The sequence below is a fragment of the Pithys albifrons genome, chromosome 1, assembly GCF_047495875.1.
Source record: "Pithys albifrons albifrons isolate INPA30051 chromosome 1, PitAlb_v1, whole genome shotgun sequence".
Classification (NCBI taxonomy): Eukaryota; Metazoa; Chordata; class Aves; order Passeriformes; family Thamnophilidae; genus Pithys; species Pithys albifrons.
Window position 1 is genome coordinate 11,088,661 of NC_092458.1, and position 15,360 is coordinate 11,104,020.

The 15,360-nt window shown below is 43.3% G+C and overlaps 1 protein-coding gene across 2 annotated transcripts; it reads right to left on the minus strand.

Annotated features, from left to right (window-relative positions):
* Positions 1-1,751: 1,751 nt before the first annotated feature.
* Positions 1,752-15,025, minus strand: LOC139674607 (toll-like receptor 7). Of its 2 annotated transcripts, XM_071561296.1 has the most exons (3): positions 14,824-15,025; positions 12,055-12,061; positions 1,752-11,125 (listed from the first exon to the last, which is right to left on the minus strand). In XM_071561296.1, exons 1-3 carry the CDS (start codon positions 14,955-14,957, stop codon positions 7,985-7,987), a joined length of 3,282 nt encoding a protein of 1,093 aa, XP_071417397.1. In that variant the 5' UTR covers positions 14,958-15,025; the 3' UTR covers positions 1,752-7,984. The 2 variants fall into 2 exon arrangements, with proteins under 2 accessions (XP_071417397.1, XP_071417331.1); XM_071561230.1 differs by lacking the exon at positions 12,055-12,061 and having other exon boundaries at positions 14,828-14,908.
* Between the last annotated feature and the right edge of the window lie 335 nt (positions 15,026-15,360).

Sequence of the window (15,360 nt, forward strand, 5' to 3'; positions counted from 1 at the left end):
ACTGTGACTGGTACACCCTGCTCTGACTCCTGGTCATGCAACTAACTAACACCCTTTTTTGAGGCCACCAACACCTGTGACTGAGTGGGTAACCTATTCATTCCCTTTAGCCTCATTCTCAGGCTCTGAAGGTATGTGAACCCAGAAGAAAACTCCCCCTCCTTCACACCCTCAAGGTTCCTGGACACCAGGCCAATTCCTCCCCTCCTTACTGTCCTGGGGGGCCCAGACCTCTGGTCCACCAGGCCAACCCACAAGAGGGAGGCAAACTGTAGCAGCCCACGGAGCACTGTCTAGAGATCCAACCAGTCACAAGGCATAAGAGGATACTTGGACCAGAGCTGCTGCTGGACAGTGAGACCTAACACCCTCCAGTGGCAAGGACACCTCCACTGTAATCTGCATCCTCTGAGGATAGTGTCCATATTCTTTTATATGTTTTGGGTTTCCAGATTATAAATTTTATATTGATACAGCAAACTGCAGACTAAGATTTTACTCATCCTGCAGAGGGTTTAGTCACTAGAAATCATAAGTTAAGCAAGGACCTTCAGTTTAAAGCTCTATAAATTAGCCCCACTACTGACTGCGCTAGAGCTGCTGTACGTGTATGTACATGTATGTGGGCAAAACTCCTAAACTGAGCAGGCAATAAAGCAAGTCTCTATGATTTACCTTGCTCTGTGCAAGGTCTTTTATTCTTGCCCCTCTTCTACATTTTCACACAAGTACAGCACATCATGAGCCAGGAGAAGAGAGAGTGTCTGAAGTCACATCTCATTTGTCACTCACAACAACTGTACTGGATCTGGTTGGGATGGAGCCCATTCTCTCCACAGCAGCCCCTATGGTGCTGTGTTTTAGACTGATGACCAAAGCAGTGTTAGTAATACACCAGAATTATGCCTAGTGGGAAACATGCAAAGCTTCAAGGCCTTCTCACACTGGTGAGCAGGCTGGGAGTGGGCAAGGGTCTATAAGGGGACACAGACAGGTTTGCAGAGCCCAGTTGACCAAAGGGAAAACCCATGCCATTATGGTTCCATAGCCAGCAATAAAACCGAGGAGGGGGAGGGATGGGGATTTAGCTAAAGCAGCCGTCACTCAACAGTCCAGCTGGGCATTGCTCTGCTGGCAGGAAGTGGTGAATGATTGCTTCTGCATAATTTGTCAGGATTTTTCCTACTATTTTTTCCTTAGTTTATTAACCTGGCTTTATCTCCACACAAGAGCTGCTCTGAATCTCCCCTCCCAATTCTCTCCCAACCTGGCCTGTGTGGGGCTTGGCTGCCAGCTGGAAGCAGCCACCACTCAATGCACGAGACAGCACAGAACACCAGCACTGACAACAGATGCCTGACAAGCAATTGAGAGGAACTTGTACAGTGAAACACACTCAGGTTTCACTCCTCAGCACAGTCTCTGAACATCTGACATTTGAAAGCCCTTGAGTCTATGACAAGAGGTTCCAGAAAGGCTGCAAATGTCAGGTACTCTTACCAGGAAAGGCAAAGATGTGTACTTCCATGAGGGCAGAAGAATGAGGCAAAATAAGGTTTCTAGACAAATATAAGCTAAATCCTCTAACTTCTGCTAGGCAATGTGGCATTTTTTTCACTATTTCCAAATGATGATGCTGAGAGAGGGTTGTTTCCCACCAGGCTGAATTGCCACCTGATCTTCCGACCAGAATCCAGGCATGGACCGGGGAGTGTAGAGCATTAAACACCAAACACCTCACAATTCTCTGTTTCCATGGCTTTAATTCTTTCCAAATGGATGCAGTTTTCACAGAGCTGTTGGAAGTCACCCATAACTCTTCATAAGCATTTCAAGTGCAGCAGACACAGTAAGCTTAATTCTGCCATTTCTCTTCTGCTCTTTCCTCTTACCCCGTTAAATAGCCTCGAGTATGTTTATTTCCAATAATCTGAGAAATACAAATTTCAATTGCTTCAGACTCCCAAGGAAATTTAAACATTGCATCCCTCCTGTCAGACCATGAAAAGAAGGACACCTTACTATAAAGACATGTGCTAGTCTGGTATGATTAACTCTTCAAGCGTAGGTCCAAGACAGCTGGAGCAGAATTTATGAGCAAGGTTTGCAGGGAGTCAATGCCTTCTTCCCTATTTGACCTGTGCAGGGCACAAGCTTCAAAAAAGAGTTTCAAAGGAAGAGAAGGGCAAGCTATCTCTTGGCACAAGTAATTTTGAAGCTTTATTTACAGTACTTGTGCACAGGAAAGCAAACAGTTCAGCATTTTATTTGTAACAAAGGTCTGATCTATAAAGCAACTGAATTGACATCATCCCTTAAATGTATTGTATACCTTTTGTTTGGTAACTTTGGTTAAATTATGTGATTAGATTTGGGGGTTAACAACTTAACTGCAAAGTCATATCGGTGAAATAATATTACATTTATAAAATTTCTTTACCAAATAAAACAACACTGTTAATTCATTGTGTTACTATGTTTTAGGCTCTTTAGGAAGGATTGGCAGGGCAGGCAATGCATGGAACGGCTACATATTTAAGGGAGGGATTGAATTGGATGGTGCCTGCCATTGGTGATGACATGGTTGAGGTCTCTGGATAATGATGAAGATGGATGTTGTGGGAGTGTACTATCAACCACCCATCCAGGACAACAACACTGCTGAATTATTCTATAAAGAATGAAAGAATATATCTGGATGAGCAGCCCTTGTCCTTATGGGTGATTTTAACTTCCAAGATATCGATACGTATGTTGGAGACAAGCATTCCTGATGCATGTTGAAGATAATTTTTTGGTGGAGGTGTTAAGGGAGCTGACTAGGAAAGGTGCCCAGCAAGATTAGTTGTTTGTCAACAGGAAGGGGTTCACGGGCAAGTGGTAGTTGTTCACAGTGACTACAAAGTAGTTGACCTTCACACTGTTGGTGATAGGAGAAAAACTTCTAGCCAAACTGGAAATGGGTAGAGCAGTCTTCTGACTGCTGAAGGAGCTAATTAGTAAGGTCCCCTGGGAATCTGCTTTTGAAGGTCCATCGGGGTCCATGACAGCTGGTCTCTTTTTAAGAGCCATCTCTTAAGAGCACAGGAGCTAGCAATTTCAAACTGTTGGAAATCAAGCAAGCAGCCAAAAGTCCATCTGGGATGAGTGGGGATATTCTAAGACTCAGGTAGAAAAGGAGAGTATATCAACACTGGAAGCAAGGACAGGTGACACAGAAGGACTACAGAGTTGCTATTGCCACTGTAAGGGGAAGAGTTTTTACAACAAAAGCTCAATTAGAATTGAAGCTGGCCAGTACTGTGAAGAAAAGAGAGAAAAAAAAGAGCTTTATAAAATGTGCTAACAGCAAAAACAGAATCAGAGATAACATTGGTTCTTTATAAACAGAGACACAGACAAAGCAGAGAGGTTTACTGCCTTTTTCACCTGCCTTCAGCACAATGATGGGCCCTGGGACCCCTGGAGCATAAAACAGCATAAAACTTCACAAGAGCAAGTGCCAGATTCTGCATCTGGGACAGGGTAATCCTGGTTATATGTACAAACTGGGAGATGAGAGGTTGGAGACGAAACTCATGGAAAAAGATCTGGAAGTTTGGATTGATGGCAAGTTGAATTGAATCAACAGTGTGCCCTGGCAGGCAAAAGGGCCAACCATGACATCCTTATCACATGGGTTTGACATATGGCTGTTGGAGTAGACCCGGGGTTTATACAGTGGCAAAAATACTACAAGAGATGGATAGGTGAGGACGCCGAAGTCCAGAAAACCGGCTCCCCAAATATGGAAGCTCTGCGAGAGGTTTATAAGGACTCTAATAAGTTCACACCCTACATTGATGTTTCCCCAGCTTGAATGTTATACACCCCACTGTGTCTACCCTGGTTTGTTTTTACCTTGGTCATTCCTTGTCCAGGTTTCCTCTTCCCACGGAACCCTCCAGGTTGCAGCCCCCTGTCCTGGCCCGACCCGGCCATGGGGGCGGTTACCGGCGGGGCTGCCCACGAGGCTCAGCTGGATCCTGGGCGGGGGCTGTCCCTGCCTTGGAGTGCCGGAAGCCCTACGGTGGAATTTCCCCGCCCACCTCATTCTCCTGTTGGTCCTTTTGCCGCTCCTCCCCTCCCTCCTTCCCTTCGTTTGCATGCACCCAATGAAGTGCGTCTCCACCCAGTCTCCGCCCCTCTTCCCCGCCTTCATCCGGGGAATTCCCATGCTCTCCTTAAAAGCTAGCGCGCGGCATTAAACTTGGCTTTTCCTCGTGGACCTCGGGCTGCTGTGGACTTACTCCGTTCGGGGTGGTCTCCAGGCTGGGGGCGGGAAGAGCCTACCTCGCTTCTAAGGGGCTTGATCCTAGGGAGCACCACTTGCCGCTTTTCTAGCCTTGCTCCTGGAAGCAGAAACCTCTCCACCGTATCGGTGGCTATTTACAATCTGCTGATATATGGCCACTTGGTAAATAAGCAATTGGCTGGATGGTTGCACTCAACAGCTCAATGTCCAGCTGGAGATAAAAGATGAGTAGTGTTCCTCAGGGGTTGGTATTGGGACTGGTCCTGTTTTACATCTTTTCAGTGACATGGACAATGGGACTGAGTGCACTCTCAGCAAGTTTTCTCATGACACCCAGTTGTGTGGTGTGGTTGAAATGGTGGTGGAAGGGATGCCATTCAGAGGACGCTTGAGAGGCTTGAGAGGTGGGCCTATACAAACCTCATGAAGTTCAACAAGGACAAGTGCAAGATCCTGCATGTAGGTTGGGGCAATGTCAAGTACAAAAACAGGCTGGACAGAGAATGGATTGAGAGCGGAGCTGAAGGGAAAGACTTAGGGGTGTTGGTTGACAAGAAGCTCAACATGACATGACAATGTATACTTGCAGTTCAGAAAGCCAATTTTGTCCTGGGCTGCATCAAAAACAGTATGGCCAGAAGGTCAAGGGAGGTGATTCTTCCTCTCTACTCTGCTCTTGTGAGGACTGACAAGTCCAGCTCTGAGGCCCCCAACACAGGAAGGACTGGGACCTGTCAAAGCAAGTCCAGAGGAAGACCATAAAGTTGATCACAGGTCTGGAGCCTCTCTCCTACAAGGACAGGCTGAGACAACTGGGATTCTTCAGCCCAGAAAAAAGAAGGCTCCAGGGAGACCTTAGAGCCTCTTCCAGAACCTAAAGGGGCCCTGCAAAAGAGTTGAAGACAGACTTTTAACAAGGCCATGTAGTGATAGGACAAGGAGGAATTGCTGATACTCTGATAGAGGGTAGCTTTAAATTAGATATAATTGATAAATTATTTACTGTGAGGGTAGTGACACACTCAGGTTGCCCAAAGAAACTGTGGATGCCCCATCCCTGGATACATTCAAGGCCAGGTTGGATAGGGCTTTGAACAATCTGGTGAAGTGGCAAAGGATTTGAATGAAATGATCTTTAAGGTATTATTCTATGATTCTCCTTTATGAAGATAGCTGTATTACAGACCATGTTATTCTATTTAGAGATACAAATTGTTTAGGTTTACAAACACAACCATGAGAAACTGTAGAATTGTAGATTTGCTAAGGTTGGAAAGGCCTTTAAGAACATCAATTCCAACTTTCAACCCAGCACCACCACCATGTTCTCCCTTAAAGCATATCCTTAAGTGTCATATCCACATGTTTTTTGAACACTTCCAGGGATGGTGACCCAACCACTTCCCTGGGCAGACCATTCCAATGCTTGACAACACTTTTCATGAAGATTTTTTTCCTGATATCTAATGTGAACCTACTCTGGCACAGCTTCAGGCCATCTCCTCTCATCCTGTCACTTGCTAACTAGGAGAAGAGATTGACTCCCACCTCACTACAACTTCCTTTCAGGTAGTTGTAGAGAGCAATAAGGTCTCACTTCAGACTCCTTTTCTCTAGCCCAGCTCCCCAACTCCCTCATCCATTTCTCACAGGACTTGTGTTCCAGACCATTCACCAGCTTTGTTGCTCTTCTCTGGACACTCTTCAGCACCATGATGTCTTTCTTGAAGTGAGTGACCCAGAAGTGGACACAGGACTCTCACCACTGCCAAGTACAGGGTAACAATCACTGCCCTAGTCCTACTGGCCACAGTATTTCTGACATAGGCCAGGATGCCACTGAACTTCTTGGCACTTGGGCACTCTGCTGGTTCATGTTCAGTCAGCTGTCAACCAGCATGCCCAAGTTCTTTTTCACCATGCCGCTTTCCAGACTTTATTCCTCCAGCCTGTGGCATTGCATGAGGTTATTGTGACCCAATTACAGCACTTGGCCTTGTTGAACCTCATACAATTGGCCTCATCCCATTGATCCAGCCTGTCCAGATCCCTCTGCAGAGCCCTCCTGCCCTCAGACAGGTCAATATTCTCACGCCATTTGGTATCAGCTGTGAACTTGCTGAGAGCACACTTAATATCCTCATTCAATTTGTCAGTGAAGATACTAAATAGTACTGGCCCCAGTATTGAGCCCTGGGGAACACCACTAGTGACCTGGTGCCAACTGGATGTAACTCCATTCAACACCACTCTCTGGGCCAGGCCATCCAGCCAGCTTTTACCCAATGAATAGTACACCCATCCACACCATGATAAGCCAGTTTCTCTAGGGAGAATGCTATGGGAAAGTATGTCAAAGGTTTAACTAATATCCAGAGAGACAACATCCACAGCCTTTCTCTCATCCACTAAGCAGGTCATTTTGTCATAGAAGAAGATTAGTTTGGTCAAGAAAGACCTGCCTTTCCTAAACCCATGCTGGTTGTACCTTACCCCCTGGTTGTTCTGTACATGTAGCATAATGGCATTAAAGATGATATTCACGACCTTCCCTGGCACCGATGTCAGGCTAACAGGCCTGTAGTTCCCTAGATCCTCTTTCCAATGCTAAAATAAAACCATAAAACATCCACTCTTCTAAACAGGCCCTGCTCTTTCTCCTGCTTCTGTTGTTAATCAATAACACTACTATGATAAATTTGGAGGAAAAAACACCTCTATCCGTACTATTATTATATGAACCTTAGTTTTCCTGTTTGTGTCTATGTTCTTGTCTGCCTTCCTACAACTAAATCAAAAAGGGACTATTTAAAGAAAGGACTAGTCAGAAAAGGTAGGAAAGGAATGGCCAGAGGCAGTTGAGATCAGAGAATCATAGAAAGGTTTGGGTTGGAAGGGATCTGGAAGATCATCTAGTTCTTTGTGTCTTTGGTTTAATTGATTTTCTCCATGTTCCATGTGCCTCTCCCTCTGCCTCTCTGCTGCCTTGTTCCCTCTCCTTGCTCCCATGCAGCAGCTCCATGCACAAGGACTCCCTTTATCTTATGGCTTTTTCCCACCCAGAGCCTACAAGCCCTTCTGAACTTGTTTTTCACCTACCTCCCCCTTTTAGTTCACACACATTCTTCAGAGTCTCTTCAGATTTATGACCTTACTGATAGTGCAAAAAAAGAGTTCCTGTACCAGACCCAAGCCCCTGACAGGCCGCAAAAGCATTTCTTTTCCACAGAGTTTAGGACTGGTCCGTATTTAGACAGAAGTGGTAGACTCAAAAGCTGTAAGCCTAAGATGAAAAGATAAGAGATCTTGTGTTTTCCCAACTAAGATTGAAGCACCAATTTTGCTAAGTGTATTTTCAGAGACAAAGGTGTCAGCAAGCACTTTCCTTGTTTTTCATAAATACGTCAAACAGAGAAACTATAATTTACTCTAACAATGTCTGAACAGCAGCAACTTTAGGCATGGTCCCTCCTGGGATGTGTGTACTCAAGCATGTTAAGCAAGTGTCTAACCCATACTTCATCCAACCACAGGAGATGCTAGAGGCCTCTAGTGAACTGAAAGCTGGAAGTGGTGATTTTGTTCCGAACCAGCAACTTCCAGGGAGTAGTGCATAATTTCTTGCTGTGCAGTAATAAATGCCAAGCAAGGTGCATGTGCATCATAACATTTCTATGGGGAAGGGTAGAGCTAAACAGTTTCTTGGAGAAGCTTGTTATAAGCCAGTGAGTTGCTTGTAGCTATGGCATTTTTCAGGCACTGCCAGAAGAAGGGCTGAGATTGAGGGTTAGTTGGCCATTCCAAGACAGAACTTCTGCACAGCCTCTTCCTCAGCCGGACATAGCGGGACTTCTGCAAAACCTTCTCAAGAAATATCAAGATAATGACATCCATTTTTTCATCTAGAAGACGCTGGTGGGCCATGTAAAATGTTGTCTTGAAGCTGCCGCTTTTAATATACTTGTTGGTCAGCACAAATATGGTTTTTTTGCTCAGCTGAATGCTCTGGGAAAGGTTGTCAAAGACTGGCTGTCCTGGGAGCCAGTCCCTTCCTTCTAGGCATAAATTGAACTGCCTGACTTTTTGGTCTTCCAGCCTTTCAACCAGTTCTTCCATTACCCACTCACTCACAGCTGGATCTTGATTGTCATAGGCAATAAAAGCATCGTAACAAGAATCTGGGGAAGATAAGCGCCGATAGCCCTTCAGCTTGGCAGTGCAGTAATGGTAACTATACCACACATCCCAGAAGTACAGATGGCTTGTCACCGTGAGCACCATAATGCAGAGGATAGTTGAAGCTGACAGAGCGTACAGGACCAAATATGAGGTGTCCAGCTCACAGGTATATAGATCCAAGAAAACCACACTTCTTCCCTTATGTGCCCCTGGGCCAGCACAGGTCACGTCTGTGGCCAGAAGAGGAATAGTCACTTGAGTCTGATTGATCCACCAGACAAACCACACAGCCTCGCAGTTGCACTTGAACGGATTGCCATGCAAAAGCAGCATCTTCAGGTTGTTAATGACACTTTCAGGGAAGCTAGATTTCTTAATTATTTCAATCTTGTTGGAGCTGAGATCCAAGTACCTCAGTTTAAAAGCACCTCTGAGAAAATGTTTGGTTAGATGCTGGATGCGATTGTTTCGGAGCATCAGTTCCTGGAGTGATGATGAGCAATTGGACAGTTCTCGGGGAACCGTAGTCAGAAGGTTGTTGCTCAGGTCCAGAGTTACCAGTTTCTTCAGATACTGGAGGCTTCCCCAGTTGAAACTCTTTAGTCGATTATTGGTTAAATTGAGGAGCTTGAGTTTGGGAGGCATTGCTACAAAAACATCATGAGGGACAAAACTGAGTGAGTTGAAGGAAATATCCAGTTCCTCCAGGCCACTCAGATTCTTGAAGAAGGACAAGTATCTAGAATTGCCATCCATCCATAAAACATCTAAATGATTTCCTCTAAATTCTAAAATTTGCAGAGATTGACTTTCCATTCCTGTGTTAATAGTGGTAGAAATGGCATTCTCATTCATCATCAGCTTTCTCAAATGAGCTAAATTTTTCACAAAATTAAGCACATGAGTAACACCTTCAGCCAGAAAATAATGCTGGTTATTGCTCAGGTCCAGAATTTCTAGTTGTCTTAGCTCTTTGAAAGCAGTTTGGTATAGCAAATCAACCCTGTTGTTAGAAAAATCCAGGTACTTCAATCCAGACAAACTGGAAAATTCACTTCCATTTAAAGTTTGACTTATTGCATTATCTGACAAGTTGAGACATCTGAGGGAGCTAAGTCCCGAGAAGTCTGAGGGGTTAATAAAAAATACATTATTTCTGCTCAAATCCAGAGTTTTTCCATATTTCAGGCAATCTTCCTTAACTGAAGATTGGTAAGAAGCAGCCTCTTTGTCTTTGGAATGGCAACTTCGTCCATACACATCATACCTGAAATAATGCATCTCTTGTAGGACTTGCCTGTTGTACTGCTCTGCTGAAATCCTAGGATTAGAGCAGAATCCATAGAAGTTGCTTTCCCCTGAAGAAGGAGAAATTTTATTCACTGAGAGGTCTATGAATTTAAGAGCAGGGAATTCTTTGAACACTGACAGGTTTGCAACTTTAATAAAATTAGTCCCAAGATCCAACACGCTTAGATTCGCAAGATGGAGCAATGGGTGTAGATCTCGTGCTCTCAGTTCTTTAAAGACATAACCCTTGAGCCTCAAGGTTTCCAGGTTAGAGAGGGAAGAAAACGTCTTGGACAGATTCAAGAAGGGAGAATATGTCTTCAATTCAAAATTGAAGGACAGATCAAGCTCCACGAGGTTGGGGATAAACTTCAGAAACTGAGCATCTCCAATCTCCTTTATGAGGAAATTTTGGGACAGATCAAGTTCTTTGAGATTCATGAGGTTTTTAAACCAGTTGCTGGGTATGCTCTGAAGAGAGTTACTGTGAAGTCGCAAAATCCTTAGATTTCTCAAGGAATCAAAAGCCTTTGAGTGTATGTCAATTGAGCTATTGTGGCAGGGAATACAAGGATAAGGGGCATTATAGCAACGTGGGCAATTGCCACTTAGGTCAAGAATTTCTAAGTTGATAAGGGCACTTAAATCCTCTTCTTGAATCACTTGAATCATGTTATTGTAAATATACAGTTCCTTTAAAGTAGATGACAAATTGGGTGGAATATGTGTTAAGTTGTTGGACTTCAGGGATAGTATTGTTAATTTTTTCAGCTCCAGAAAGGCTGTTTGCTCAATTTCAAATGAAACATTGCATGGATTGCGGTAGTAACAGTTCTGTCCCAGATACAGTACCTCTAGGTTCCCTAGCTCTGAGAAGTTGGCTTTTTGGATAGAAAAAATAGTATTTGCTTCCAAGCTCAGCAGGCTTAGAGTAGCAGGAAGTCCTTGAGGTATTTCCACCAGCTTGTTTGCATCCAAGTACAATGACTTCAATCTTGTCAGGGCAGCAAAAGTGCCATTCTCAATTTTCAGTGTGCCGGTGCACACGTTGTCTTTGGGCCCCATTCTGGGAGGTACACAGTTGCATCTGAAGTCAATCTCCAGGAGGTTTTGAAGTTGAGCAAAGGATGTTGGATAGATATGGAGGATATGGTTAATACTCAGGGTAAGGTTGGTAGCATTTCCAGGGATCCCTCTGGGAACTTCCGTGAGACGCCGATAGGTGCAGTCCACTGTCACAGTACCTTCCCAGGATTTAACATCACAGGGTAAAGTTTTGGGAAACCAGGCTCCTGACAGTAGCATCGGAAATAGGAAGAGCAAGACAATTAGCAATGCATTCGACATCTTTGCACAAGGTACCTAAAACCAAGGAAACACAGAGGTATTAGTTTCATGCAATGAGGACATTTCACCCACACACTGGGTCAGACCAAATGGAGAGCTGCACTTGCCTCACAGTGGCCAGGAGTGCATGTGCAGGCAGTTTTTTAGATTTTGGGAAGGCATATGTTGGCATTCCTTACTGTACTATGACTAAGAATCATAGTGTTAATTTAAATATCAATCTCTAAATAATGAATTGTTAAAAAAAATCTGCTGAGAAAGTGAGAAGGCAGGTGAAAAAATTTCTGTCTCTGTGAATGCTCTACTTTAAGGGGAAACAAGAGGTGTTAAATGTTCAGCACATTGCCATTGCCTACTGGAGTAGATGAGCAAAGTTACTGTTTCAAAGCCTAGGACAGAGAAAATCTATACTCCCTCACAAGGTAGTGTAGACTTTCAAAACTGCACTGACTAACAGATGAGTGAGTCCCTAATTCAAATGTAACCTATCCTAAGTATTCTCCCTCTAGTAAGTCTCGTAACAGATGGAGAGTTGACCGAAGCCACTGAATGGCTTTATTTCCATAAGGTTTAATATCATCTTGCATTTTCACTGTTCAATAAGGGCAGAGAGCTGAGAACAAACTGTATCGATACAACGCGTGAAAATGAAAATCAAAGACAGGTTTAAAATTGGCCATGTTCTCTAAATGACTAATAATCAAGAAATAATCAGAGACAAAATCCCATAGGCATTTAAAGAAACTTCTACAACAGTCTGTGTGCCTGTCCAGTCTTTGTGGTCTTGCCTACCTTATAGATTTATGTGTATTATGGGTAAAGCAATAAGCTTTTAATATTTCACAACCTACGAGTTACTTCCTCAGCAGCAGTCAATGTCAGAGAAACACTGGCTGGTGGGTTGCCAGCCTTGGCTAGTGTGGCACAGGCAGAGGGGCCACGACCATTTTGCTGCCACGCCCAACATCTTAACTACTTGTGTCAGATGCTGGTCAATAGGTTTAAAGACAAGACAGCCCACAACGACCAACAGCCTCATTTCTCCCTTGAAAACTCAGTGTTGAAGGCTTGGAGATGCATGGTAGAGAGAGAGCTCCTAAACAATCAGGAGGTGTGTGGCATAATATTGATTAAATGTTAAAACTCTGCTCAGCAGTGGCAAATTGGATGATTAGGTAAAAGGTCCAAGATACAAGAAAATGTTTTTTTTCTCTTTAGCTGGGACACAAGAACATACAGAGGCCTCCTCAAACAGCCTGTGCAAGGCCTGCTGTTTTCTGCCAAAGACATGCCATGCAGGTGACACAGGCTTGGAGGCAAAGCAAGACTTCCTGTTTTATGCTCTGTTACCCTCAAGCACAATGTCCCCTAGACAATTTTGTGTTTGTATGCTACCTTAGAGAACTGTGCTAAACCTTCCTCTGCATCCATGTATCTGGAAGAGTGCTCTAGAGACCTGCAGGGCAGCAGGTGAGAGATAAGCCAGATCAAGTCTCACACACCTCCACACTTCTGTCAAATGGCATATTTTTGGGCATTCATAGCCTCAATAAAGAATAAAAAATGTAAAAGTCATCTGCAGATCTTGAATTCAGTGTAACCTCATGTAGTACTATGCCCTAGTCTTTCCTCTACCACACTCTTTCCCAGTCCCTGCCAGTGCTACAGTGCCATTTTCTCTTCAGGTGATCCTCTGAGAAAAGGCAAAGTATGGCTGGTAGCCATGGCAGTCATGCATGAGATTTCTCAAGGGACGCTAACCTGGACAATGCCTGTGAACTCACATTTCACTATTTCTTGTGCTGTCACTTGTTAGGAATCAAATTAACCATCATTTTGTTAACAGGAATTCACTTTGGACTGTCACCCAGATGGAGGCCATTGGGTAACAGAGTTCACCAGTCTTTTCAGCACAGTCTAGCCAATCTGCTTTACAGTAGGATTTACTTTTCTGATTTCCTGATATAGAAAAGTCCTTGGATTAAAACGATCAGAGTCAAATTTGGAGAAGATATAAGGCACTCATTTCCTCCCAGCTCCCTAAAATGTTTTTTTTTAACTCTCTTTTTCTCCACTAAAGTGATCAGGGATATGGGAAGAAAAAGGAAGGGCTCTACTATTGCTATTAATTACATAGAAAATTGAAGATTTTTCTCTGAGTTACATTGCCAAAGACTAATTGGATATGTTCCTGTCAATATTTTGCCTGTCTTCCTTCCTTTTTTTCCAGGAGATACACCATATTATTTATGTAAAGCATGTTATGGGACTAATGAAAAGCCAAAGAGCACCTATCCATGCCACTCCATGTGGCCCATGATGGTCCAGGACCTGCCTGCCTCCATGTCTTGTTTTAGCAGACCAATGGACCCCAAGGCCAGGATCATTATCCAAGATAGATGCCCATGGAGGATGGCAGAAAGGTGGTAGGGTAACAGCAGAGACTCTGCATTGCAGGACATATCGGTCCATCCTATTGGTGCCATCGGCTGGGCATCTGTTGGCACACATCACAACAGACCATGATGTGCCGGCCGTCACCAGCCAAGGTCATGAAACCTGTAGTCACTGAGGGAAATACTGACAGTCACTGCACATCAAACTCCAGCAGCCTTTCTAACTTTAATATACAGATAGAAAAGTTAATTAAGGTCTACTTTTAAAGATTTGATAAACCAAATTAAGCCACTCTATCCTAGCACTAGAGCAGAACAGGGAAAGAGTGGGAGGGAGATAGAGGGAGATAGGGAGAGAGAGGCAAAGGCCCTTCTGCAGGTACTGCTGGGCTATGGAGATGCAGGGAGCTTGATCTGACTACACACCAGAGACTAATGCTGCTCATTTAGGTGCCTGAAATTAGGTGCAATGAATCTGGGTCTTGAAAATCTGCATGAATACATTTCTATGATTTTTAAGAAGTCAAAAAAGACCTTTAGAGTCACAATGCTCAGATTTTGAACTCTCTCATATTACATTATTTTTAGGAACCTAAGTGTTGTTGCAGAGCCAGCCTAGCTTCTACCACCTTTGTGTTTCATTTCCTTGTATATTCTTCTCTTTCCTAATTTCTTTTTAATGTGTTAGCTGTTTTACCTGAAAACCATTAAATTCTGGTGCTGTATCTGACTATTTGCATGTGTAACACTTTTTAGCTGTTATAGTGCCAGAAGAAATCAAAAGACTTTTAAACAGGAGAAGCAAGCAATGTCTTTGCAATGAGAAGTTTGTTTAAAATACAGCTAGGTTATGCATGTAAACTGCTTTTTTCTCTGTGATCTCCACTGGGCTTTATAAGAAGTTAAAAAACCTACTAATCTACTGATCTTAACTGGCACGTGGAATAACCCATAATGATTTAAACTGTTCTTTGGGAATAGTACAGCCTGGTGTTTCTGAAGAAAGTTTTCTGTAGAGGTTTCACATGTATTTTAAGAGGTGACAGGAGGAAAGTGTAGACAAAAATGAACACCTTAGAAGTTACAGCAATTAGAAAAGGCAATATCATATTCATTCCGTAGCACTGCAGTACAAAATCGTATCAGCGCAAATAAATGCTTGAATGCTTTCCCTTCCTGTCACAATGCACTGCAGCTTCTAACTATAATAGTAAAATTGAACTTTTAGATAGCAGCAAAGCAGAAAATGTTCCTGAAAGTCTTCCACCACAGTTCAAGTCAAAGAGGTCTAAGAGCAAATTTAAAATGAAAGTTTACATACCATTTTCTTTGTGCTTCCAGATCTGCCAGATTTGTTTTTTGAAGAGTCTACAAATCAGAGTAGAAGAAAATAGCATAAACGTGGTCCTCAATGGTTCAGCTGAGGTGCAGAGGAGACTATAATATGACATAACTCACTCAAGAAAACAGCAGTAATCGCTACGCTAACACTACTCTTCACCTCAACTGCAACTTGAGAAATAACTGAATGTGAAACAACTGCTGCAAACTACTTCCTCAAACATTTGTACTTAAAACAACAGTACCTCATTTACTGCTCCACTCTGCAAGAGATAATGGAGTACTCATTTTTCCCCTTTTAAACAAATTCTCACATTACTCATACATCCACGTGCTTTTATTCTCGTATGCTGCAATTTACTGTTTGTTTCTCTACTTTTGAAAACGCTTTTAATTTCAAACTGTGTTTTACCTTCCTACAGTGTCACACCATAAAGAACTATAATAAGGCCTACTCCATGAAGATACACAACCAAACTGCAGGGAACGCCAGAAGAGAACTGCAAAATATTT

Coding starts and splice junctions, on each gene's coding strand:
- LOC139674607 (XM_071561296.1), bottom strand. CDS start 14,957: ATGTCATATTATAGTCTCCTCTGCACCTCAGCTGAACCATTGAGGACC.